This window comes from Armigeres subalbatus, chromosome 2, assembly GCF_024139115.2.
Source record: "Armigeres subalbatus isolate Guangzhou_Male chromosome 2, GZ_Asu_2, whole genome shotgun sequence".
Taxonomy (NCBI): domain Eukaryota; kingdom Metazoa; phylum Arthropoda; class Insecta; order Diptera; family Culicidae; genus Armigeres; species Armigeres subalbatus.
The window spans coordinates 445755905-445782465 of NC_085140.1; the positions used below are offsets into that span (position 1 = coordinate 445755905).

Below are 26561 nucleotides of genomic sequence, written 5' to 3' on the forward strand. Positions count from 1 at the left end.
TACAGATTGCGATTAACAATCATAATTTTTTATTTTTGTCTGAACATGAATATTTTTCGAGAACATGAAATTACCAACATTACAAATAAGGCAACCTTCTCAAATTATATCAGCGTATATCTATGGCTGGGAGACTTTGCTACATCTATTTTAATTGCCTACTGTTGGGCAATTCGGTGTTAAGCATTTTTCAAATCATATTATGATATAATCCTGTTACAACATTTGAAAGATAATGACTACTGAGAACGAAATTGTATCAAAATAAGTTATAAATATCACAATATGTTAAAATTGTGTTAAATTTTTGTTATGCTCTTCTAGTCGGGTCATGTTTGACTTTTTTTTATTATTATATTTTTTTAAATTCTGTTGTGAGAACAACCCAAGTTTAAAAAACAGAAACTTTAATCTTGAAATGTACATCAAAACCTCAAATAACTATTTTTATTATAGCATAGCATAGCATAAGGCATAACATAAGGTTAGGAGTGTAGTATTGTACACGTCGTGGATGGCCATATAATGCTCAACATAGCAACAATCGTATGGTAAGAAAATTATTTTGAGCTTTTTAGTGGAATGTTTTCACCTGTCATAAGACGAGTTTGAACAATCCCATTGAATTCCACCACTTAAGTGGTGGAATTCAATGGGATTGTTCAAACTCGTCTTATGACAGGTGAACAATCTTATGTATATTGTCACAAATGTGTGCTTGGTATTGATACTTGATACTTTTTCCCATACAGAAACAGTTGTATACCTGGCTACGTCCTTACAATCACGGTTGGATGGGAAGAAATGTTAATTCAACATTTATTAGTGAAGATGCAGGGAACCCATATTGCCTTTACAGATGTCTCAGAAAGGATAATTTGCGTTAGTGGGTTGGATAAATAATAGGAGACTCTATTCGACAATATAGAGCGTTTGTCAATAAAAGTATATGATCAAAAAAGATTGAAATATACAAATTACTGCAGGCGTTCTTGTTACGTTCTATTTTTAAATCATTTTAGTAAATTTATAATTAAAATTTATATGAACATATAAAATTGTAAAATATAAACGTTTAAAAATATGACAATATGAAGAGATGAAAATTTGAATAAGAATATGAAAATATGAGAATATAAAATTATAAAAAAAGAAAATATGCAAGTTTTAAAATATGAAATATAATAAATACGAGAAAAGTGAAAGAATGTATATGTTCATAAAATATTCAAATGATAGTATGGAGACATAAAAATATAAAAAATTAAAAGTATGAAAATGAGATAAAATGTAAATTTGAAAATATGGAAATATACAAAACGTGGGGTCTCCAGTAGTCTTGCGGGCAAAGGCGTAGGATTACCAATCCAAAGATGATGAAAAGATAAAAATATGATAGTAATAGAATATGATGATATGTATGACCAGAGCATAAAATATTCACTTTCATGAAGCATATTCGCTCCGACTTTTGACAATCGTGTTTTGATTATTCAAACATAGAATGACTTACTCAGTTTACTTCTTCCTAGATTCATTCAATTGATTACCACTGAGTATGGTAACTGCGCGCGAAAAAAAACATAATTAGCCTTGATGATACTGACATTTACCACTAAAAATGCCCCTCATTGATCTAAATCATCAAACATGTGTTTATATTTACGATTTTTTATTTTTTTTTGTGAAAATCAAATGAATACTCACTGACCCATATTCATTCCGAAAATTGAAGGTGCAGAGCCGAATATGAATATGTTTAGAAGTGAAGTGACAAAAAAGGCCGATGGGCTTCATAAATAATAATCGAATATTTAAAGCTCTGTGTATGACAATATCGATATAAAAAATACGGAATCATAAATTCTGAAAATATGAAAATAGGAAATATAATAAATATGAAAACATAAATATGTAATAGAAAACGAACAAATTAAAAAAATGAAAACATAAATATAAAATTTACCTACATATGCTCCAAAAATGCATGCAAAAATAATATAAAATGAAAATGAAATATAAAAATATGAAAATAAAAAAACTATAAAAATGAAAATAATAAAATATGAAATGAAATAAATGAAATGAGATGAAATAAACACGTGATAATATGAACATATGAATAAAACAAGAAAATATGAACACATGTGGTTAAAAATATGAAAATATGGCAGTATGATGGGGCCCTCCTTAGCCTAGCGGTAAGATGCGCGGCTACAAAGCAAGATCATGCTGAAGGTGACTGGGTTAGATTCCTGGTGCCGGTCTAGGAAATTTTCGGATTGGAAATTGTCTCGACTTCCCTGGGCATAAAAGTATCATCGTGTTGGCCTCATGATATATGAATGCATAAATGGTAACATGGCTTAGAAACCGCGCAGTTTATAACTGTGGAAGTGCTTAATGAACACTAAGCTGCGAGGCGGTAATAATGTCCCAGTGGGGGATGTAATGCCAATGAAGAAAAAGAAAAAGATGGCAGTATGAAAATATGAAAAAATAAAAATATGAAAATATGGAAATTTGAGAACATGGAAATTTGAAATTTCGTCAAAAAACTAATCCACCTGGCGACGATGATGCCTTTCTCGTGCTGTGTATCGAATGAAATGTATCGAAAAAATCACTTTAGAAAGGTTAAAAACCATTTTAGGGGTCTAAATCGCATTTTTTTTCAATAATTTTAAATGTTTTTACATTAATTAGTAGGGTAACGGTACCAATAGTGGAGGTATTAGTAAATCCACAAAATAAAATATTTTATAAAAATTGATAATTATGAGAAATTAACAGCTTTAATATCTTTGTCAATAGATAAACTAATAAATTTGATAACAAAAATGAGATAGATGTCGTTTAACATCAACAATTACCAAATATTGCTTGCACCACTATGGGTACACTGTTCCTTTAGTGGCGGTAAAAATTAATTTTGGTTCCCATAGTGGTGCTATCCATTGGTTTCTTATGAGACACGCCACTATTGGTACATTTGCGCCACTATAGGTGCAAGGGAGTCACTTTTATTAAAGAAAATCATTGTTTTCAATAGTTTTTCAACCGAAATCTTAAGATAAGTTGCATTTAACAGGATATTTGAAGCACGACGCATCAACTAAAACCATCGTAAAGTGTATAAATATGACAAATCTCTTTAAAACCCCACTACCTCCACTATTGGTGCTACCTCCACTAAGGGTACGGTTACCCTATGCATTGCCATCATTCTTGAAAAAAAAATTTTGGTTCTGGATTTTTTTTTATAATTCCAACTTTATTGCACAAGAAAGGCAAAAAATGTGGTGTATATCGGGAAAATATTAGTTGGGTCAGGATTTGCCTGTAGCTGGCAACATTAAAGTACCTACCCAGCGGTACCGGTTCCTTAAATATTTATTTCAAAGTGTTGATTTATTTTACATTTGTTTTCATTATACCAATAAAAAAAATATTGATGAAAAAACTTTCCCCGTCTGTGATTCACTATGAATAATCTCTAAGTGTCTACCAAGACTTATATGATTAATTTTGACTAGACATAACGGGTACCGTTAACGCTTTTTGATTTCTCAAGGCATGAATTGATTCATAATTTTATGAAATTTATTAAAAAATTGAAAATATTTTTCCCCGATTTTGTCCAATTCCTATTTTATCACCCCGAAATTAACCAGGAAGTGATACATTTAGGGATATCACTGTATTTATTCTGTAATCCTGAAATATTCAAGGTATAGACAATTACCTCGAATACTTTAAATAGTTTGTGGAACTAAAGCAAATTCTTCGGAATTTCGAAAGAATTCAAAGAATAGGAAGAATCATACAAATTAAACCATTTGAAAACTAGAGTTCACCGAATTCTATTGTTTTTTTTTCTGCCCAAATCGCAAGAGCTTAAACAAAATATAAAAGTCTCATTGTAAGCTGAAATTTAATTTCAAATTTTAGCTGATTAGTTTTAATGAAAATTAATAGTTCAGATTCATTATTTTTTTAGATTGCAGAAAAAAATAGTGAACAGCCACTTTTTTCCAGTGAGCCTTCAGGTCAATTCACGTATCCTCTGAGCTACGCTTTTATTTTGAGAAAACTTAATTTTTATAAAAGGAAGTTTAGGGAGTACCACAAGCATTGCATTCCGCTGACATATACAAATATTGCATAAAATATGTGGAATAGTTGTGATTTTATACAAAACTTGTGTGTACATCTAGCATTTTTTTGTATGTCAAGATTTTTTACACATTTTGTAGAATTGTAATACAATCAGGCCCCCTCTGATTGAGTGGATTCATTTTCAATGACATTACCCGTTAAACAATCATTGACCTTAAGCATGGGATGGAAACAAAATACCAAAACTTATCTAATTTATAATAAAACTTTTTTTTCTATTTTTCTATGCCACTTACTGCACTTAACTGTAGACATCATAATATTAATTCAGCTATGTCGTCATACTCTATTTGAATTCATTCCAGAATTAGCATACACAAAATATTCATGGCATGCCGTTGGTTTGCATTCTTGCTACATGAGTGAGTTCTTTACGCAACGAAACAAAATCCATGGATAATTATATCATCACCTAAAAATAGATTCACAGAAAACTGAATCTTATCCATAAATTTGTTTTGACGGTATATCAACCTTATTGAATTCTGCCAAGCACTTATGGTTCAACATATGACTTACCTCTTTTCTGGACGCTATATCCTTCAGCAGAAGTTAGCGCCATGATCATCAAAACACCATACAACAATAATATGGGTGATCCTCCTCCAGCGAAAAACCATCTACGACCGTCTCCAAACCCCATCAAGCGCTTGATGTTATCCATCTTGAACAGAATACTGTGGATGCTCATACTCTCGAACTTAATCACTCCCAATTTAAAAAAAAATCACTTTCAATGTCGATCTTCACCTCCTTCGTGACCACGAATTATTCCTTTTCCCTGCATACGCAGATCATCAATCACCTCCTTCACTTCTTGACACTGTAGGTCGCACGCTTCGATGGACAAATTTGGGTCAACCAACTGATTGATGCCTCCCGGCTATCGCAAAAGGGCAGCAAAGTACAACTCACGCTTTGCGAACACGAAGCCACTACAGCGAATTATCTTTCTTCCCTCTCAAACCTGACAACACTAATTGATCCCGAAAATCAAATTTTCATTCGCAAAACGTACAACCGTTGCAAAGCACCGTCACCGTCTAACAGCATCCCGTGGAACACTTTTTCGCTATCACTACCGAAGATGGTGATCTTCTATCGGTGCATCCACGCGGCCAACCGCGATATCACGCGAATCTCTGGAGCAGCGGAAAGAAAAATTACCACAAGACAGCCTCATTCGCCGCCGCACATCGCTTCGGTTAATTCCGCGCCAAACGATAATCACGAAACAAAAAATCTCCACTGGATCGAATCTTGGTCAACCACCGACCGTCAATGTCAGTGTCAGTGTGTTGAGAAATGCGCAGAAATGCTAACAACAGGAACGGGGCGCAAACAGGTCCAGTTCGGACGGCAGTCGCAACACGAATAATCGCACGCTGGAAGCAAGAAAGAGGAAAAGGTGCGAGTGCTTACCATGATGGCATGCCATGCTGCTTTTCGCCTGCGAAGACGTCCGGTCCGGTGCTATGCGATATGTTGCAGCGCTTGTGATGATTTGGGAAACTCGGACTCAACTTTCCGGAGGTCTCCGTAGCAGATTTACGCGAGTCGAAAAAGACCTCAATTACTGTACTGTTTGCTGGTCAGCCGTTTGGAACGACAGTTCCCGCTATGCTCGCTGTTTTTCATATGGCATCCGAGACGCGACTGTTCTCGGCAAAATACCGAATTTCGGAATTTTTGTTTTACAGGAATTTTAGCTGAGGTTTGGAAATAATTTAAAAGTGTTACAAACTAAGGGAGGGAAAGCAGTCCAAAGAATGAAAATCTTCTTAATAAGCAGAAACAGTGTTCCAAAAAGGCTTGTGACATTTTGAAGAAAACGTTGATTAAGACTTAATAAAAGATAAAGTATGCAACAGTTGGATGCCATTTCAACCTATGCATGCCCAGGAGGCTTTATGGTGACAAAATCTAGACCATTTCATATTCAATCGGAGTTCTGCGAAACAGCTGCAAACGTCTTTTTGTCTGTGATCTTCTTCTTTAATGGCTCTACATCCCAACTGGAACTTGGCCTGCTTTTCAACTTGTGATAATTTACTCGTAAAAAGATCTACTGCCATACGAGAGTAGCGTCTATTACCATTATAATGGCTTAAGACTAACCACTATCTCTTAAATGGACGCAAAACCTTATCCAATACTTGAGATCTATACTGGCCCCCTTTTTGTGAATATTTTGGGAGATGGGGATAGTGAGTTTGACACCTACCAGAAAATGCATACAACTCGACGACCTCTACTAACAGTCGTGGAAAGTTTTGGAATTGTAGGATGAAAAATGAAAAATTTAGAATTATTATTTCTTTTTCATATTTTTTCCAGGAAGTGTTTAACTTTATATGCAAAACATATTGTTTAGCACTTAACTCCGCGGTTTGTGGGTTTAGAAGACGCAATCCGACACGTATTATCCAAGCTCCGGTACAGTTTCTTTCGCGCTATACTTCCAACCATTTAGCACACCTTGCCAATAACACTTTAGTGTCCTTTCTTTAACGATATCCAAACCACGTCGATTTCAATAAAGTACTCTCTACGTTTATTATAATTGAAACCAATTTATTCTGTCACGAGCAAATCTAGAACAGATCATCTATTTGCATGAGCGATCGAATGGCTACTGAGGGCTGTTTATCTTTACGCTATGTACTGGCTATCGTTTCGTGTTGTAAATGTGTGTTGTGTGCTATCTAATTTATATTAAATATCATCCGTACTATAGCTTAGTGTCTGTTACAGGGCTGTTTAGTGTTGTATGTATGTGCATGCTTTGTATAACAGTTTAAGTTTTAGTCTATTTATTTCTATTTTTATGTTTAAATTAATTAACCTTCCATTTTAGTGTTTAAATCTATTGCATCGATAATCTTACTACAATCAAAGTTAAACACATATTTTTTGAGGAAAATTTCGCTATTCTATTTTGCTAAATTTGTTTTTTAAATAAAAATTTTAATTTTTTAAGAAATACATCCCATGGAAACACCAGAATTTTTTTGATGTATATATCAATAATTTTCTTGATTATTCTATTGTTTTTTTTTTTAAATTTTGTAAATCTTTTCCTAAACACTAAGAAAAACTTCCATAGAAAATTCCAAAAAAGTTACGTTGACATACAAGAAAAAATCTTCAAAATTCCGAAAATATTCCCTTTTAAAGAATTTTCCGTGGAAAATCTGATGAACTTAATCGCACACTTCGGAAAAATTTTCCCAAGAAAATTACAGTCGCCTCTCCACATCGCGATATAAAAGGGACCATCGAGATAAGGAAAGATCGAGGGATTGAACGGAAATTGAAATGAGTACTATATCGAAAAAATCTTGTTGCTATGAAAAACAACCACAAAACAAATGTCATTTTATGTTTTTGATGGGTTTGTTATTGTCCCCAGATGGTCTAGTAGTCTAGAAAATTGAATATATCGACATAAGAAGAGAGAATCCTGAACAAAATAAATACATATGATCAGAACACATCGAGATAGAGAGATTTTTTTAGTCTTTATTAACGAGACTTTCAGCCCGAGGCTGGCTCGTCTCGAAAGAGATAGAGAAATGTTCGAGATGAAGAAAGCAAAAATGAATTTAGATTGAAGGGACCGAGCAAACAATTAAATATAGAGAGATATCGAGATGCAGAGTCGACTGTAGTTCTGAAGAATTTCCCATGAAAATTCATAAAACATTTTGTTTAGAAAATTATTTTGAGCTTTCCTTCTCGAGACATCTATGATGATAGTATGGGCTCCCTGCATCTTCACTAGTAGATGTTGAACTTACATTCCTTCCCATTCTTCCGTGATTGTAAGGACGTGGCCAGGTATACAACTGCTACTGTATAGGAAAAGGTACTAATTCCAAGTACCAATTTGCGACAATATATAGTAGATTGCTCAATTGAGCATTGTATAGCCACCCACGATTTGTACAATCATATGTGCTATGATATGCTATGCGAATGAAAGTCCAAATGAATATTTTGGGAAACTTCGAAGAATTTCCGGGGAAAGATCATTAGATTTCTCTAGTAAAATTCAAAAGATTCTCTCATCAATGTCTTGAAAATGTCCTGAAAAAATCCAAAATACAATCTTTCAGAAACATACGCAATTGGAAATCACCACGCGGATTCACAATTCGGGTAAAATGGGTTTTGACGTAACGCCAAAAACGCCGCGGCTGACTCGCCTACCTTGGATTCTTGCTAACGGCTGATAATAATGTTAGTCGTGTTGTGATATGCGAAGACGCATCATCTGTGGAATTCGGGCCTACTACGCTGCCCATGATCGCATATTTGTAACATTTGCATTTTTTTCGATTTTGAGTTTATCTTATAAATCGTTACAAAATTGTTGGATCTTTAAGCAGGTCAGATGAAATCAGGAGGTTTGTTCCGAAAAACTTGAAAAAACTACCAAGTTGTTTTGTAACATTGAGCAAAATGACCGCATAACTGTAACACTGGAGAATTCTGTCGCCTGTATGCCTTGTGTATCGAACAAAAATTAACGCAACAAATTCGTACCCAAATATCAAGTAATGTCAATGTTGCTACCGAAAATTTCGAATGGAAAAAGTTTTTATATAATTTTTGTCAATTTTTAGAAAATTATTGAGATTTCCATACTTATGCGTATCACAAACATTATCCTTCCATTTCTCTCATGCCTACTTTTGTCGATTGTTACAAATATGCGATCATGGGCAGTACGGGCTTCAGAAGAAACTGCGGTAAAAAAAGAATCGCTCCCGAACCAAATGTGTCATGTACAAAACGCTCATAAGACCGGAGTAGGCCTCTATGGACATGAAACTTGGACCATGCTCGAGGAGGACTTGCAAGCACTCAGAGTATTCGAGAGACGGGTGCTTAGGACCATCTTTGGCGGTGTGCAAGAAGACGGTGTGTGACGGTGAAGGATGAACCACGAGCTCGCCCAGCGAACCCAGTATCCAGAAAGTAGCTAAAGCAGGAATGGTACGATGGGTAGGGCATGTAGAATGCTGGACAGCAACCCTGCAAAATTGGTGTTCGCTTTCGATCCGGCAGGTACAAGACGGCGTGGAGCGCAGCGAGCGAGGTGGGCAGACCAAGTGCAGAACAACTTAGCGAGTGTGGAGAGCAAGCGAGGATAAAGAGATGCGACATCGAACCGTGAATTGTGGCGTCAAATCAATGATTCAATGTTATCTGTTAATGTGTAAGCTAAATAAATAAATAATAATTCTACATCCAGAAGAAAGCGATTATTAAGAGGGTGAGAGGGTCATTTGGTATGCGGGAGGTTATTGGGGTTGGGTACCTATTATTCAACGAACGAACAATTCTGACTCATTTGACCGATATTTACCAAAATTGGAACACCTATATCTATCCAAAGCAGCCGATTATAGAAGGAGTGGGATGGTAATTAGGAAAAAAGGGGTGGTATGTATGAGGTGTGGAGAGCGAGGTTATTTCCTAAAAAATATATTGGTTTAGCTTAGCTTAGCTTTGACTGACTACACATATCTATGGTTGCTACTCCGTGATTGACCAGAATCAGTGAAATTGCACAAGGAACCAACTGAATGATTGGCTGGGATTGCTCAAGCATTTTCACTGTGCATGTTTTAGTGACTAATGTTTAAATGATCAATAACGGCGCCGGTACGTCCTTGTCGTCCTTGTAATCAGTTAGGAATAGGGTGGTCAAACCGGTAATACCGAAACCGGTGATACCGATATTACCCGCCAATTTTAATTACCGAAAATACCGGTTTTAGAGACAGATAGATACGGATAAATCCTGGTATAAAAAGTCTCCAATAGTTTTCAGTTCTACAAACATTTACAACAATTGAATGCGAGCATGAATGAACATTTGCACAAGTAAGCATCACTGACGACATTCACGCTACCCTAAAAATCGATCATTATCGTCATTAATCATACGAGTTGCTTCATTCTTTTAGCCATATGTCAAATTGCCAATGACTTTTTTCTTCAATGAAATTGTAAAAACGGTAAGTGCCGTAGTAGTTCTCTTCCGGAGATCACATGTGAAAAATGATTTGCTGCAGAAATATGTCCGTTCTGAATTCGGAAAAGAACTTTTATTGGTGGCTGACACCAAACCAAGCTAGAATAGCATGTTATCCATGCTTGAACGGTTCTACGAGGTTCTGGGGGCCGTTCAAAAAATTTTGATCGATTTGATGCTGCAATCCAAACTTATCTTCTGTGATTATTATTTTTGTGGAACTACTCTGCCGACGTGGCAATTAAAGTAGATCAAGTAAAGCAACAGATATTGCCGCCATTGCCATGCTCTCAAAGAACGAATCCAAGAGACGATCATAACACGCTGATTTGTTTGCTTTTCTGAATTATCCTGCCGAAAAATAATTGATGAGACATGATTTTAGCCTTTTTCTTCAAGACATCCATTTTTGATTAAACGAGTGGACAAGATCTTGAAACGTCTAATCATTCGTGCATCAGAGCAGAATGCATAGGCAACAACCACACCTGACGGCTGGTGTATAGAAGATACCTCTATGGGCGGTTTTTCTTGTTCATCGGTAAAAGAACAGCTCGTAAAGAGACTGCAGCAGAGCAAAATACTTGCTTTGCTGAAGAAGTCTCCTACAATGAGCCTAAGGAATTAAGGGCAAGTACTTGAGACTGATTTTCGGCGCTCTTGGAACCATTCGTTCAAATTCAATTGAACCAGAGAGCACATTCTCAGCAGCTGGCAACATTGTCAACAGAATCCGATGCGTATTGGGAGATTAATTGCTCAATATGTTATGTCTACTTAAATTTCACTTTGCCCAGCTCAACAAGCAATGGTTTTTACATCTGAAGTTCATCAATAAATATTGTTTTTCGCCCAAAAGTTTAAACCAAAGGTATTTCTTATGGAACGTACACACGGTCAAGCAGTTTGACCAACATTGACTCCACCTCTCGTTCATTCAAACATCCATCAAGTTTTACCAACAGCGGTACGAACAATCAATTTATTCGACCAACAATATCACACACGAACGACCGAAGCGCCAACTTGAGCACCAACCATCAAAAAATATATGAAGGTTTGTGCAACTTCACTAAAAATGCTCAAACATGTTCGGCGAACCTAGACTCCGCCCCCGACAACTCAAACCAAAATCAAACCGTTTTAATTTTTTCCAACCGAGCCGCCAACTGTCAAATGGTTGTTCGAACAACTTCACAAACGTTCAAACAAAGCAGCAACCGAAGGGTTTTCTTGGGGGCGGAGTCAATGTTCGTCAAACTGCTTGACTGGTGTGTACGTTACATTATTTCTGAAATTTTCACAAGTACCGATTTTTTACAAGTATTACCAGTATTGACTCCAACAAATACCGAATACCGGTATTTGTCAAAAATAACCAATACCGACCACCCTAGTTAGGAAGAGGGTAGGAATATTAGAAGGTGGTTTTTGCTATTTGAAGACCATGTTTACCTCTGCGTATCCACAAAAACCACAGCAAGGATAATCCGTTAGTCAACAGGCATTGTTGGATCTGAATTCACTCTGATAAGCCATTCGTGCCATTCTTTTTACACAATGATTTTAACTAACCATGATTCGGCCGCACAAAACAGTACAAATCAACTACCTGCACACCGAGCAGGAATACAATCAAACGCATATCAATTGATTTACTTCTCGATCGCATAAAATACAACGATACCAGATCATGCGACGTGTCTATGAACCGAGCGTGAACACTACTCACCATGCATGCCCGGTGGCATATGCAAATTATGAATGATCGCGTTTTGGATGACCAAACCGACGCGCAGCATTCTGTACTTACTTACCTGATGGTTATTGCAAGATATAGAAGATCGCACTTGTCTCGACTGGAGCTAAGCGCAATTCAAGCACATGATCCACCGATTATCGTTAATTCCTAAAAATTATATTTCTCCAAAAATAAAATTTCCCCGAAAATTACCTTTGCTTTATAACAACTTTTTCCCGAGAATATCATTTTCTACAATTAACAAGAATTACAATAATAATGTCGCAAACAAAAAAGGGTAAAAGGATAGGTTAAAGAATATCCAATGATTAAAAGAAGGCGGTTTACGCTTTTAAAATTAATGTACTTAGTGTGTATTTAGAGTATAAGCTAAATAATTATACTCTAAATACATACTAAACACATTAATTTTAAATGCTTAACCTGCCTTCTTTTAATCATTGGATATTCTTCAACCTATCCTTTAACCCTTTTTTGTTTTGCGAAATTACTGCATTCAAAAGTAAAATCTCTCTTCTTTCCATCACTACATAGATGATCTCATCTGTCCTGAAAACATAGATGGAAATTCCCCCTACACATTATCACATCAGGGATGAAAAAATACATTTCGTGCCATTTGAATATTTGGGTTGAACTATTTTTTTAGAAGTCGTTTTCCATTTATGATTTTTGATGAACCTTATTATATAAGGCTTGAATGATCCTTTAACTTCGTTTAACAAAACATTGCTCTCGGAAATGCGAAACATGGATCCGAAACATCATGATACCATAATTACATTCTAAAATGAATTTTGGCTCTCACGTGCATCATGTGTTTTAGACTATGTGATAAGATTATTTAAGCGTTAAAGTTACGTAAAAAATTAGGAATAACTTTAGATTTAAATATCATCAAATTGAAGGATATTCACTGTTAAATTAAGGACGAACTTTTCGGAATCCAGTTTTATTCCACCTCGCGTTTTCAAGTGCACCACTTTAAATAATGAAGCAACGAGCAGCTGTCATCTTCTTATTTCACGCTTGCTGGGATGCAGCAAAGCTTAAATAAAAAGATGACTGTTATTTTTTTTGGCCTTAGCATTTGTTATTTATGCTGTGTGAATTTCATTGCGAAATGTCCAGTAGTTTCAAAATTACAATCTAAGGAACAGCATTCCCCCTTAAAAACAACAGAGTCGGGGCAGACATAAAAGATACTAGACTAGAATCAAAGCATGAGTTTCAGAAGCATCAAATAATATATATTAACTTAAATATATTTTGGAAGCATCCCAAATTTATTTATAAGGAGCATAAAATAATTCTAGCCCAACATTTGAAAAGTGCGTAACAGCCAAAATGTATCAAAATGTATTTCTTCTGATTCTTCGTCCACATATAAAGCTATCAAAAGAATCAAGAAGGAATAAATTTTGGCTGTTACGCCATTTCAAATGAATTGACCTCTCGCGTCTACATTTTTACGTTGATAATGGCACTAACGTCATCATTTTCTATCATTTGACCAATTTCAGGTCAACTGTCCCAAAGAAAATATGTTTTAGCTTAAAATCTAAATTAAAATATAGAAATAAAAGCTGAAATCTAATTTTAGAGTGATATTCATCAGATTTCAGGCCGGTTCACACTCTTTTTTTTTCAATTTTTGAAACAGTTAGAGGCGTCAAAATATATGTGTTCTTTGGAAAATATGACCCTTATTAACTGAAATAATAAAATGAGAGAATTTTTCATTTTCTGCGAAAGATTGAAAGCAGAAAAATGTTAGATTAAAACTTGTACATGATCTTGTGAAACAACTTCAAGCATTTTGTTAAGAAAATTATTTTGAGCATTTAAGTGGTGGAATTGAACGGGATTGTATAAACTCAATGACAAGTGAACTTCAAGCATTTGGATGAGTTGAAGAATTAAAGTAAAAAATAAAGTAAAATAAAATAGTTATGCGTGAACCAAGCTTACATATTATATTTGAGTTCCTGAAAATTTCATGGCAATCGGCTGATTTTTGACGAGTATTACAAAGTCATTAGTCAAATGACTCGAAGTGATATTTTTCATCTCTGATCAAGATGACTCATTTTACATACTAAACTGCCTAAGAATATGACCAGAACATGGCTTTTGAACATTTGGGTCGAATCAATTAGCATTCATTAGTGCAACTATGTGAAAGGTACTTTCCATCGTCTCAGAGTTCTAGCAAGTGTATTGGTTGTTTGTCAATAAGTATTAATTCTCGAAAAAGACAGACTAATCATTTAATTACTTTTGAGCAAATAATCGGAAAATAACACAATTATGATATTATAAAATCAAAGGTGAACCAGCCCAGGGCTGAAAACCTCATCAATAAAGAAAAAAGAAGAAGGTCGTGTTCGAGGCACGACCGTCAATTGGACGTAGGCGAAAGATCATGTGAAGAGTAAAATATTTAATTTTGAAATATTGAAAATGTTTTTTAATGCTGATGGGATTGTCACTGATACCATTATTATTTATTTATTCAGACTAAGGCCGAAGTGGCCTGTGCGGTATATAAGAGCCTTCTCCATTCGGCTCGGTCCATGGCTACACGTCGCCAGCCACGCAGTCTACGGAGGGTCCGCAAGTCATCTTCCAGCAAGTCATCTTCAAGTCACTGATACCAACGTTGCGAATAAACTGCAGTCATCGGGTGGTTGTGGTTTGCACTTTGAAGAATATTCTTCTTGGAACAGTATCTATAGTACGGAATAGTGCGGCTCTGAAAGAATCTATTTATTTTTAATAATGCGACTATTCAATCACTAACAGCAACAAAAACTAAAATCTAGAGAAAATTGCATTTTACTGCTTCTGACACCAAAATGAGCCAATGTTAGATTAAAACCTTCGAGTCTTCGAGCGATTATGATTCGCACTTTGAAGAAAACTCTACATTCAACTTTGTCTTGAAGAAAATAGTAGTTCTGAGAAAATCCGATTTAAAGGGTGTACGGAATCAAATTGCACCACTTTGAACTACTCGCCAAAAATTAGTCAATCAACCGATCACAATCAATCAATCACTATTTCACTGTAATTCTTAAATACATCCAAATGCTGAAACTTTTTTCTTAAATGAACTCATAAGATTTTGTACATGTCCCTGACTAACATTTTTCAGCCTGCAATCTATCCCAACAAAAAAATTAACTGTCGCAGTCGATTATTTAACTTAATTAAAGTCAACTTACAAAAATTGAAAACAAAAAATCAAAAAAGTGCTGCAGTGTGAACCGGCCTGAACAATGAGATTGATGCTCTCCCAAAATCTGACAAATATCAGTCCAAAATTAGATTTCAGTGCTTTTCTTATTTTTTTAAATTTTGGTTTTTTATTATAGAAGCGACAATTTGAGGCCTGGAAGCCTCCTTTCAAGAGGCCCGGAAGCCTCCTTTCAAGAGGTTCGGAAGTCTCTTTTCAAGAGACCCGGAAGCCTCCTTTAAGAGGTTCGGAAGTCTCCTTTCAAGAGGTTCGGAAGTGTCCTTTGTCCGTAGAGGACAACCGGTCTTATTAGCGTCTTGTACATAACACACTTGGTGCACTGGCGAATCTTCTTTGACCGCAGTTTCTTCTGGAGCCCGTAGTAGGCCCGACTTCCACAGATCATGCGCCTTCGTATTTCCCGACTAACATTGTTATCAGCCGTTAGCAAGGATCTAAGGTAGACGAATTCCTCGACCACCTCGAAGGTATCCCCGTCTATCGTAACACTGCTTCCCAGACGGGCCCTGTCGCGCTCGGTTCCGCTAACAAGCATGTACTTTGTCTTTGAAGCATTCACCACCAGTCCAACTTTTGTTGCTTCACGTTTCAGGCGGGTGTACAGTTCTGCCTCCTTTGCAAATGTTAGGCCGACAATGTCCATGTCACCCGCGAAACAAATAAATTGACTGGATCTGTTGAAAATCGTACGCCGGCTGTTACACCCGGCTTTCCGCATGACACCTTCTAGCGCAATGTTGAACAACAGGCACGAAAGTCCATCACCTTGACTTAGTCCCCGGCGCGATTCGAACGAACTGGATTGTTCGCCCGAAATCTTCACACCATCCACCGTTGCTTTAATCAGTCTGGTAAGCTTCCCAGAGAAGCTGTTCACATCCATAATTTTCCATAGCTCTACTGTCGTAAGCCGCCTTGAAATCAATGAACAAATGGTGCGTTGGGACCTGGTATTCACGGCATTTTTGAAGGATTTGCCGTGCAGTAAAGATTTGGTCCGTTGTCGAGCGGCCGTCAACGAAGCCGGGTTGACAACTTCTCACGAACTCATTCACTAATGAGTTACGAACGAAGGAAGATGATCTGGGATATCACTTTGTAGGCGGCATTAAGGATGGTGATCCCTCGAAAGTTCTCACACTCCAGCTTGTCGCCTTTCTTGTAGATGGGGTATATAACCCCTTCCTTCCACTCCTCCGGTAGCTGTTCAGTTTCCCAGATTCTGCCTATCAGTTTGTGCAGCAAAGTGGTTAGCTTTTCCGGGCCCATATTGATAAGCTCAGCTTCGATACCTTATCAGCTGCATTATTGGTCTTTAGCTGTTGGATCGCATCCTTAACTTCCCTCAAGGTGGGGGCTGGTTTGCTTCCATCGTCCCCTGAACTGACGTGGTCATCTCCTCCGCTGCCTTGACTTTCACTGCCTGTACTCTCAGTGCCATTCAAATGTTCCTCGTAGTGTTGCTTCCACCTTTCGATCTCCACACGTTCGTCCGTCAAGATTCTCCCTTCATTATTCCTGCACATTTTGCCTCGTGGCACGAAGCCTTTGCGAGATGCGTTGATCTTCTGGTAGAACTTGCGTGTTTCTTGAGAACGGCACAGCTGTTCCATCTTCTCGCACTCCGCTTCTTCCAGGCGGCATTTCTTCTCCTGAGAAAGGCGGGTCTGCCGTCTTCGCTTCCGTCTATAACGTTCCGCGTTCTGCCGGGTACCTTGCTGCAGTGCGACTGCCCGCGCTGTGTTCTTCTCCTCCAGAATCTGTCTACACTCTTCGTCGAACCAATCGTTCCGTCGACTTCGTCCCATATACCCGACGTTGTTCTCTGCTGCGTCGTTAATGGCTACTTTGACTGTATTCCAGCGCTTACCCTCTTCAGGCAACGCTGCCTCGAGATGCTGCGCGTATCCAGTCGCTCTAGCTCGTACCACGGCGGTTGGAGCAGTGACATCCATCAATCAGAGCGTGGTCAATTTGAGATTCTGTCTGCAGTGGTGATCTCCAGGTGTACCGATACGGGAGGCTGTGTTGAAAGTAGGTGCTGCGAATGGCCAAATTCTTGGAGGCGGCGAAATCAATTAGTCAATTATGCCATTTTCATTCATCAACCGGTTAGCGCTGAACTTCCCAATAGTCGGTCTAAACTCCTCCTCTTGGTCAACCTGAGCGTTCAAATCTCCTATGATGATTTCGACGTCGTGGCTTGGGCAGCTGTCGTACTCACGTTCCAGCTGCGCGTGGATTGTGTCCTTATCATCATCAGTACTTCCGGAGTATGGGCTGTGGACGTTGATTATGCTGAAGTTGAAGAACCGGCCTTTAATCCTCAACCTGCACATTCTCTCGTTGATCGGCCATCACCCGATCACGCGCCTTTGCATATAGCCCATCACTATGAAAGCTGTTCCCAGCTCGTGTGTGTATATAGCCAATATATGACATTAAGCCCGTGCAAATATTTAATCAAAATTATGTCCAACTGGTCGCCGAAAGGTCAGGGGGGATAATCAAAAATAAATATTGAAATGAAAAAAAAAATCAAAAAACTCCTCGGATTTGTTAAAGTATGTTTTTAAAATCTTCAAAATTAAATATTTCCTTGTTACCCCCTCAATTTTTTTTTTTATTTTGCAAGAACACATTTTTTTTTAAAATCGCTCTGTCGGAACTTCTAAACTATTTTAGAAAATTTCGGGTTGTTTTATAGAAATGATCCAGATGTTACCTTGCACTTAAGACTTGAGCACCATGACTTTTCGAACATAGTGTTTTTAGGAAACCCTAGCGGGATTGAATTTGGTCAATTTTGTAATTTTTACCGACTTTTACCGACAAAATGAGTCTAAAAAAACGAATGATAAAGAAATATCTTGGATATTTGTTGGGTTGATATTTGCATTGAATTATTTTAAGAAAGTAGCATTCCACCATTTCAATATAGCAATAGAACTAAAGCATCATAATAAAAAAATAGAGTCTTCTCCATCGTCTATCCATTGCAACCTCCTAGGCCGGCCTTCAACCTATTTAGAATTTGCTGATAAGCAGAAAGCTCTCGGATTTCCCCAACTACACATCAAAACCAGCACTGTTGAAAGACAGCTGAGAAATCATGACGAGTAACCGTAGCCACTGTTTGTAGAAGATTCGGACCTGGCACCCCATTTGCAGTGTTTCTGAATTGCAATTGATGAAGATTATAACAAACTGTTAGCATCGGAAAATCCGCGTCATAGTGAGTGACTACCCAAATAAGACTGCTACCAGCATTACAGATAATACCGCAGAAGTGCATCTGTGATTACGATTATGCAAATTATGCTTAACCATAATCGATCGTAGTTTCACTTTCCACGGCTGTCTGTAGTTTGGAGTACATATTACTTTTGATTTCATCAGGCTCTGCGCGAGCTTACTTACGGAGTTTCAATTTCACTCGGATGGCCTGGCTGCTGACGCTGAACTCTCGCGAGACAAATCTGGGCTAATGGCGATGGCCACAGCAACCCCTCATCATCTGTGCAGCGTGCGCTTGAGCCCAGGCTTGGTCGGTCAGGAACAAGTGTCGATGAAATGTTTTCACAAAATTTTAACGAAAAACAACATGATAAGTGAAATTGAGTGGCAATTTCCACGCGTACAATTACCAACCGATGGCCATAATGAGCTTCTTCTCCACAAGTAGTAAATAGTTGTTTTGTTACTTACGCGGGACCGTACGCGGGCTGACGCTCGTTCGATGGTGGGTCCATTCATAAACGAAGTGATTTCACCGGGAGCTGGTGGGTTTGTTCGATTATGCGACTTTTCGGAAACGACGGCTAACAATTTCCATGCTTCCATTGTCAACTCGGTGAGGTTTAACCAGCAGCAGTTTTATGACCAATTTTATGGTCTATTAGATTCCCGTTCGCTTCGGACGACTGTGGCAAAGCACGATGTGGAATAACGTTCTGCAGACTGCAGTGCAATGCTTCAGGTGGGTACCGTCATAGTGGGAGAGGTTTGTACTGCACATGTTATCAACTATTGAATACCAAATTGGGGATCATAATTGGGCGATGATGAATACAGTCTTTGCACGATATTGCATAGTTTCATGATGCATTCTTCAAAAAGACCTTCGCCATTGCACACCGGATTTATATGTGCTTTTAAAATGCGTAGTTTATTGAAAATTTCAATAAATGAATAAAAAACCTTTTATCCACCTTACGGTAGACCATTTGATTCAAATAAAGGATAATTTGGAGATCTTAGAATATCTTATGTGCCTCAATTTAGAAAGCAAGTTGTTTCTCTTTGATTGATTCGTGATTTATAGACCTTAATAAAGTGACACGGACGACTCGGAGCCTGCTACCAGTGCAAATTTTCAACAAATAACAATCTCGGTAATCGAATTTACCATAAAGATGTATTCAAAATATTCACAACAAATATTGTTGCATGAACTGCAGTGAATCTCACTGAAACCATGCTGAGTTTTACAACTGGCCTTACAACAAAAATAGCAGAAAAAAGGTTACAGTTGTCTGTTACTTATATTGCTGAAATTTATATAAATACAGAATATGTGCACATGGCATGACTCATGAGCCCAAACCAACTACATATTACTGTATTTCGGATCAGAAGACCACTGAAATTAGATTCGAGAAGACACGATGTGCATATTAACATTCGTTCAAAACCATTGAAAGCGTGGCTTAAAATGCACCCGTGAGGTAAGTGTTTCAACGGAAAAAATGTTTTTTCTCATTTAAAGTTGTTTTGAGTAGGAGGAGCGATTTTATCTTGTAAAGTTTTTGTGTAGAGCAAAACGAAAAACGTTGCCTGTGCAATGACTGATATTTTGCAATTGCAATTGGTACATGTTACAATCCCTAGTAACATTTTGATTTTATGCTGGTTTTATCGAAGTCACGTAGAGCAAATAATGGTTTTCATGACCGTTATAAAACTAAAAATGATACCTGGGAATGATTTGACTGTTGAGTATACATTGGATTGAACAACCAAAAACTCGAATAGCGCACTTTACACCATCCTTCCCTGCTTCAATGCTTCAATTGATTCGCCGAACGGTGACAGATCCTTCTCTATGCTCGACGATGAGAGCCACTAATAAAAATCAATTTTATTTGTTCCCTGATTGGATAGTAATCGACGAGTTTACTGCTATCTCACGATCGCAAGCCATGCTATGGGTATTGCCCTGATCCAGAACTGTGTGGTCACTTTTACCTACAACAGCGATTCACCGTTCAGCGGTTAATGATTACGATGCCATGCAACAGAAGGATTAGGCACATAACATAAGTGGATCTTCGAACAAAATCCGATCCAAAAGTTGACCCCCTTTTGATGAGCCAAAACTGTTATAATTGCGAACGGGAACATCGTTCTGTCATTTTCAAGTGTAAACAAATATCATATGATCAGAAAATTATAACACTTTTTTCCAAGACTACAAAGAGCAAGATCTGAAGCCGAAGTATAATTATATTTATTTTTCTATCATCAATTTTTTACATTGTTTTTAAAAATGACGGATTTCATCCAAAAGAAGGTCTCTCCTATGCTGTTACTAACCAAATTGTACTTGATGAAATCTAATTTGATTTATTTGAAGTGTAAACTTCTATTTTCAGGCGATTTTTGATGAATAATGTTCGTCTTTCATCCATTTTAACTTATTTATCATATGAAAATAAAATTCCTCTAAAATTGATATAACATTTTTGAGTCAGCATGGTAAAAATCTAGATTTTACTCAACATGTGTAGAAAAGTATATCCCTTAGAACTGTTCTACATTGGGAACGAATCTTTATATACGCAGTCTTCGGTGTTTTCGAAAGGATGACGAGGGATACACCAATGTTTGTCTACGATGCGCAACAATCACAAAATAGATAGATTAGAAGCAACATTGTAAATTCGGCACCAACATTTCAAAAGGGCGTAACTGCTTTTGTAAACAAAAGCTTCTCACGTCGCTGGTGGGTTAATTTGAGCCCACACACGCAATGTAACTCCACTGATGGAAGCATCGAATCCTCTTCTTTCATTCAATGGTGCTGGATTGCGTGGGTGAGAATAAATAAACCCACCAGAGACGTGAGAAGCTTTTGTTTACAAAAGCAGTTACGCCCTTTTGAAATGTTGGTGCCGAATTATCAATCGTACGAAAGCAAACTCGCTTATCATAATGCAGGAGAGCATCGCAACTGTGAGGTGTTTCCAATTCGGAGATCATATAAAATGAAAATGTGATGATTCAACGTTGAAATCAAGATAATCTTTATCATGCCATGAAGCACGTAATCTGAATAGGTTATTACGATGTACGATATTAATGTTATCTCTTTTCATGGCATTCTTTTCATTATTAGAACATTGCTTTTGGGTTGATAGTATTCCGAATACTCTTTACCAAAAGTAGAGCAATTTCAACGACATGTAAAAAGGAAACAGAAAACACCAAAAATGTGCATTGAACATTTAACTGAGGGTAAATCCACCTTTTTAAAAATCGATATTTCTTCAAAATAATCCGATAAATGAAACTCTACTTGTTGTTATTGATAGTTTAAGGAAACATAGTGTAGAAGACTTTTGAAAGGCAAAAAGTCGGTTACATACATGTTAGAAAAAAAGTCAAATTCGGATGCGATGCCACACCACTGGGAGACGCCACACATACTGCCGTGATCTGAAAAAGTGACATATGCGCCTATTTACATACTAGTTTTCCATTTTTCTGTTAAATAGCACGATGAGTACTACTCGTTAACACCATTTTTTGGTTAAAACGTCACTTTTTCAGATTACGGCAGCATAGGAATTGTTTGAGAAATGCGGTTAATAAATATGCCATGGCAATGAATGAGTATTTGATATGCTTTTCGAATAAAAACATAATATTTCCATCAAACACCAAACAAATTTATCTTTTACTTTTACTTAAAACGGCTACGCAGTCTTTAAGGATTAAAACAAGATTTATATTTGTCAAATGTAAATCTTGTTTTAATCCTTGAAGACTGCGTAGCCGTTTGAAGTTAAAATAACAAAAAAAAACAGTCGATCATTCGGCGCACGAATGGATTTTGTTCGAGTTTGTCGAATCAATATCAATACAATATTAAATCAGTTACATATCTTAAACTCCTTTCTTTTATACTTTAATATTGTTTACAACGCCACTAGGGAATATCTTTTGTATAATTCCAACGCGAATCGTATTCAGATATACAATATAAGTCGCGTGACCCCTTGTTAGATCAATTACTGTTATACTATATTCTGACGTTTCGATGTTCCGTATAACAAATAAAAAGTGTTATAAGGGTACAACTTTTGCTACCCGAGTTACACATATGTTATGTGGATTAGGTCCAAGTTTTTAGTCAATCCAGAATGCGGCTTTCAATTGTTACTAACAATTTGTTAGGCTTTTATTTGTAATTATGTACTTCTTGGCAGTCTGGTGGGTAACCACAAGCCAACCCAATTTCGCATGGAAACCGCACACTTCAGGCCTTACCTCAAGTAGGTAGGACTGTACGTTACTCCAATTGAATAATTTCCTTCTCCAATTGCATCCAGCCTGGGACTTACTAAGTCACAAAAGAAACGCAATCTAAATGAACATAGGAACACAATAACCAGAAAAGAAATTAGAATGGCAAGCAGGTGGAGCAATCATCAACCACCTCGAGGAAATGAAAATAAGCGGTAAACGTACACAGTTTTTTGACGAGTACTATGGGACGCAAAATGAGAAACTATGACACAATAGGAAATATATAAATTTGATTTTATTACCTGGTTGCGTGTAACTCTTAAAATAATGTTTTCCAAAGTCGAGCATTTATCGTCAAACACCAAGAACTTTTTAATTGATTTTAATTTAACTAATATGAGATAACTTTTAAAAAGATTTTTTTTTTTTTTTTTTTTTTTTTAATTAATTTTATTTGCTAATTATCTAATACATGCATTCATCTCTTAGACTAGGTGTTCCGTGTTTTCTTAACACTATCATCCTTATTTGCTATGTTACTTTTTAGTTATTATTAATACATTTCAATTGCCTCTGGTAGTTTTTTCCTCTGGTTGAATTGAACCATGTAGGAATTACAATGTTTTGTACTTAAACTAAACTTAACCTATTTTATGCGAAGGGTAGGAGGAGTGAATCTTGGCAATAGACGAATGCAACGCATTTCTTCTAAAACTTGAAATTATTTTGGTGGTCATTTGCTGCAATGACTCAATATTAGAAATTCTATGAAGTTCATTGGTACTATACCACGGAGGCAACTTCAGAATCATTTTCAAAATTTTATTTTGAATCCTCTGGAGTGCCTTCTTTCTGGTATTGCAGCAACTAGCCCATATTGGCACAGCATACAACATGGCAGGTCTAAAAATTTGTTTGTAAATCAAAAGTTTGTTCTTAAGACAAAGTTTTGATTTTTCTGTTTATAAGTGGATATAGGCACTTAATATATTTGTTACATTTGGCTTGAAGGCCTTCAATGTGATTTTTAAAAGTTAATTTTTGATCTAGCAGAAGTCCTAAATATTTAGCTTCGCTAGACCAATTAATTGGAACCCCATTCATAGTGACAATATGTCTGCTAGAAGGTTTCAAATAAGAAGCTCTCGGCTTATGTGGGAAAATTATAAGCTGAGTTTTTGAAGCATTCGGGAAATTTTCCATTTTGCAAGTAAGTGGAGAAAATATCCAAACTTTTTGCAATCTACTACAAATGACACGAAGGCTTCGCCCTTTGGCTGAAAGGCCCGTGTCATCTGCAAACAAAGATTTTTGACACCCTGGTGGTAAATCAGGTAAGTCAGAAGTAAAAATGTTATACAATATGGGCCCCAGTATGCTGCCTTGGGGGACACCAGCCCTTACAGGTAATCTATCAGATTTAGTATTCTGATAGTTTACCTGCAGTGAGCGATCTGATAAATAATTTTGGATCAGTTTAATGATGTACAGAGGAAAATTAAAATTCATCAATTTTACAATCAAACCTTCATGCCAAACACTGTCAAATGCTTTCTCTATATCAAAAAGAGCAACTCCAGTCGAATATCCTTCAGATTTGTTGAGCCGAATTAAGTTCGTAACTCTTAATAACTGATGAGTGGTTGAATGCCCATGGCGAAAACCAAATTGCTCATCAGCAAAAATAGAATTGTCATTAATATGAACCATTATTCTATTTAAAATAATCTTTTCAAACAGTTTGCTTATTGAAGAAAGCCAACTTATTGGGCGATAACTAGAAGCCTCAGCTGGATTTTTGGCCGGCTTCAAAATTAGAACAACTTTGGCGTTTTCCATTTATCTGGAAAGTATGTCAATTGGAAACATTTGTTAAATAAATTAACCAAAAAAGATAAAGATAAAGATAAAAAGTATGTAGAAAATACCATCATCACCCGGTGCTTTCATATTTTTAAATTTTCTAGTAATAGATCTCACTTCATCCAAATTAGTTCCCAACGAAGGGTCAAAAACATTCTCTTGATTGAGAATGTCTTCGAAGCTCCGTGTAACCTGATCCTCAATTGGACTAGTGAGACCTAGACTAAAATTATGGGCACTCTCGAACTGCTGAGCAAGTTTTTGAGCCTTTTCGCCATTTGTTAATAAAATTTTATTTCCCTCTTTAAGCGCTGGAATTGGCTTTTGAGGTTTTTTAAGAATTGTTGTTAATTTCCAAAAGGGTTTCGAACTGGGATCCAACTTCGAGACATTATTCTCAAAGTTGGTATTTCTCAGAATAGCGAAACGTTTTTAATTTCATTTTGCAAATCTCGCCAAATAACTTTCAACGCGGGATCGCGAGTTCTTTAGTATTGCCTTCTTCTCACATTTTAAGACGGATCAGTAGCTGAAGATCGTCGTCAATAATAATGGAGTTGAATTTAATTTCACATTTAGGAATTGCAATGCCTCTGGCTTCGACAATTAAATTTGTCAAAGATACGAGAGCATTATCAATATCACTTTTGGTATCGAGAGGAATATCAACATCAAAATTCCTATCGATATACGTTTTATATAAATCCCAATCAGCTCTATGATAATTAAAAGTAGAGCTGATTGGATTATAAATCTTCTTGTGAGATTTCAAATGTCACAGGAAGGTGATCAAGTCAAAGTCAGCATGAGTTACCAATTGGCCACACAGCTGACTTGAATCCGTTAAAACTAAATCAATTGTAGAAGGATTTCGACTGGAAGAAAAACAAGTTGGTCCATTGAGATATTGAATAGTATAATATCCCGCAGAACAATCTTCAAATAAAATTTTACCATTGGAATTGCTTTGAGCATTATTCCATGAACGGTGTTTGGCATTGAAGTCACCAATTACGAAGAATTTTGATTTGTTGCGAGTCAGAATTTGAAGATCAGCTTTCAACAAATTCTTTTGCTGCCCATTGCATTGAAAAGGCAAGTAGGCTGCAATGAAGGAAAATTGTCCAAAATTTGTTTCAACAGAAACTCCCAAGGTTTCAAAAACTTTGGTTTCAAACGAAGAAAATAATTTATGTTTGATACGTCTATTAATGACAATGGCGACCCCACCACAGGCGCTGTCAAGACGATCATTTCTGTAGATGAAATAGTTTGGATCTCTTTTAATGGAGAGTCCTGGTTTAAATACGTTTCAGTTATAATGGCAATATGCACATTATGAACTGAAAGGAAGTTGAATAATTCATCTTCCTTACCCTTTAGAGAGCGGGCATTCCAATTTAGAACTTTCACACAATTATTTGGATCCATTGAAACGGAGATCGATAACACTTTTTGTGTTTACATTATAGCAACCTGAACAGCTTTAGGAATGGTAGTTGCTTTGAACATTGCATCTGTCATGTGATGCAATGGTCCAGTTAAAATATCACAATCGGAAGCGGTCGTGCTACCTGAATCGGCAACATGACCGTTATTTTCCGTTGGGACATGGGTATAAACCTCATTTTGAGAAGAGAAATTTTGTCTACCAGCAGCGATGTTTGCATACGTAGGTACATTGGAAAATTGGAATTTACTGAAGTGCTTGCTACCCGTTGACGAGCGGCAAAATTTGTTTGTGAATTGTGGTGGGTATGAATTGCTCGACCGGTAACTGGTTTCGACATTTGAGCGTTTGAAAATTTCTACCCGTCGAATCTGGGATCCGATTGGAATTTCCGTCATCAATTTTGCACGGGAATTCAAAACTTTTGCGTGAAGGACATTCCCAGAAATTGGATTTATGATTGCCCCCACAG

At 36.8% G+C, this 26561-nt stretch overlaps 1 protein-coding gene across 2 annotated transcripts in view; it reads right to left on the reverse strand.

The window, feature by feature from the left end:
• The window catches only part of LOC134213690 (uncharacterized), an 87459-nt gene extending 81923 nt beyond the window's left edge, over nucleotides 1-5536 (reverse strand). For both annotated transcript variants that reach the window (XM_062692968.1, XM_062692967.1), the window contains exon 1: nucleotides 4699-5536. In XM_062692968.1, the coding sequence (XP_062548952.1) occupies nucleotides 4699-4870 (172 nt within the window). In that variant the 5' untranslated portion in view covers nucleotides 4871-5536. The remainder of the gene's footprint in view (nucleotides 1-4698) is intronic.
• Nucleotides 5537-26561: the final 21025 nt, after the last annotated feature.